Source organism: Telmatherina bonti (assembly GCF_933228915.1).
Source record: "Telmatherina bonti genome assembly, chromosome: 14".
In the NCBI taxonomy this organism is placed as follows: Eukaryota; Metazoa; Chordata; class Actinopteri; order Atheriniformes; family Telmatherinidae; genus Telmatherina; species Telmatherina bonti.
In genome coordinates, this window is record NC_136612.1 from 13,639,540 (window position 1) to 13,641,947 (window position 2,408).

General features: G+C 45.9%; 1 protein-coding gene across 1 annotated transcript; it reads left to right on the forward strand.

Moving 5' to 3' along the window:
* Positions 1–674: 674 nt before the first annotated feature.
* foxd7 (forkhead box D7) lies at positions 675–1,622 on the forward strand (the record flags this gene model as incomplete). The annotated part of the gene is made up of 1 exon (XM_079252676.1): positions 675–1,622. The coding sequence occupies one exon, from the start codon at positions 675–677 to the stop codon at positions 1,620–1,622; it is 948 nt and encodes a 315-aa protein (XP_079108802.1).
* Positions 1,623–2,408: the final 786 nt, after the last annotated feature.

Consider the following 2,408-nt stretch of genomic DNA (forward strand, 5'->3'; position numbering starts at 1 on the left):
TAGTTAATGTTAGTATAATAACTTCGTGTGTTTTCTTCTTCGTGGAAAGGACATAAACTGTGAGTATTTGGAGTTCAAGAACATAGATTTTTTTTTCAAAAAGATAAAACCTAGTTTTATCTCCACCAACCACGCTCTGTTACATTTTCATTCCAGTTTTATTGAGCATAAATCTTACATAATAATCACACCTCTTAAAAGTTACCAGTTGGTTTCCTGATCTCTGGTGTCCGCGTCCCGCTTGGCACCGACGCTGGTGATGATGGTGCACCGGCTGGCACCAGTGGCCCTCTCAGAAGGCTCCTCTTTGCGTCACTTTCATTGGTCAGGATGCTCTCCGTTGTGACATCACAACTAGCCGACCTGCAGGAAAGCAGCGGAGATCACAGATGATGCTGGACATCTCTGAGGACGAGCACACTTTTTTACGCGCTCTTTGCGCTCAAAGGTACCAAAAAAAAAAAAAGTAAATAAAGCGCATCGGCGCTGAGGCGTTGTGGTCAGCAGATTGTGTTTTCCTTTCAGAAGCAGAAGCTGGAGCGCGCATGGATTTACTCTTTTTGAGAGCGGAAATGGGCCGTGTGTAAAAGTTTTGTTCGTCTCACTTTCAGAGTTGAGCTGTCAGTCACCCACCTGTTGCCAGGTGGTTTTAGTTTAACCCTCGGACGTTTACTATGACATTGGGTTTGGAAGACATTGCCATGGAGGATATTGTTATTGATGTCGTGGGGGAAGGAGTGAAAGAAAGCGGAGAGGAGCAGCTTTTACCTCCAGATGGGTCTCGGACGGAGCAGGAGCGCAGCGCGGAGACTTCCAGCAGCCAAAGTAAAGACCGGGACCAGGAGGTTCCACCTCCTGCTAAAACCAAAAGCCCTGCATCTGTGAAGCCTCCATACTCCTATATTGCTCTGATAACCATGGCCATTCTGCAGAGCCCCAAAAAACGCCTCACTCTTAGCGAGATCTGTGACTTCATCAGCCACCGCTTTGCTTATTACCGGGAGAAATTCCCAGCGTGGCAGAACTCCATCAGACACAATCTGTCGCTTAATGACTGCTTTGTAAAGATGCCCCGAGAGCCCGGGAACCCGGGGAAGGGAAACTACTGGACGCTGGATCCAAACTCCTCCGACATGTTTGAGAACGGGAGCTTCCTGCGGCGGAGGAAGCGCTTCAAGCGGCAGCATTTTCGCTTCGATCCGCTCAAGGAGCAGCACCTGGAGCCCAGCGGGCTGCACGGCTTCGGACATGGCACCTACGGACTCGGCACGGCGGCTCTGCAGCTGCCCGGCCTGGAGATTTACCCCTACCTCCATCCCCACGCGCATTCGCTGTGCGCTCCCGCTGCCATCCCACCTGTCAGCAGCATCCTGCCAGCTCTGTCCAGCTTCTTCTCCCGCAGCGCCCTCACAGCCAAGGCTTTCCTGCAGGCGCAGCCGGGCCTGGACGCCTTCTCCACGGCCCAGTGCAGCGCCTACTCCCCTCCTCTGAGCTCCAGCTCTGCCTACGTTTCCCCTGCGCTCTTCCACCCCGCGGCGTCTCCGCACTTCCTCACTTTACACCAGGAGTACCAGAAACTACGCGGCTCTGGAGAGCTGGCAAAACATATCAATAGCGATTGAACTCCTCAAAAACAGACTGTAAACACGTGTTTTCTCAGGTAAAAGAGACTTTTTAAGACGCGTTTTTCCTCCCAGCACAACATAAGAGATGTTTTACAGTAAACATTGTAGATAAGTTAGATATTTCATCTCCCTCATGGCAAGAAAAAAAATCCGCTTTTTAAAAATTGACCCTGAATTATTATCTTTTTTTTTTCTCAAATATTTAAATGACGATTTTCTATACTTTTTATCTGGAAAAGAAATAAAGTTGAATATTTAAACCTTGCGTTAGTTGGTATTTTGCCGAAATCTGTAAATGTGAAGATTTTTTTTCTTTTTTTTTTTTTCTTTTTTTATTAACAGACAATAATCTGGGCTTAAAGCTTTAAATTTAGACTTTTTCAGTGCTGAGTTAAAACTGGGTCTGAATTTGTACAATGAGACAGATATGTTCACTTTGTTGTTGAAATGTGTTTAAGCCTGTAAAGAAATTGATAATTTTGTAGAGTAACTGAATTCAAAGCGGCCTTTAAACACCGTCTGGAAATGCATCTGCATTATTTTAGAGATGTGATTTTAGTCATTTGTGAATTTAAAAAATGCTTTTAAAGTTATTTAATAAGGCGAAACGGTTTAGACAAGCAGCATCTCACGAGTAGAACAAAAAGAAATGCAGTGATTTTCATAAGTGATGGAAAGTCAGTCAAACATTGCACCATGTTGCACGGAGACACCCTGCTGCGTCAGGGTGGGAGCGTTGGTTTACTCAAATATTCCAGTGAAACAAGGATGGATTGATCAGAA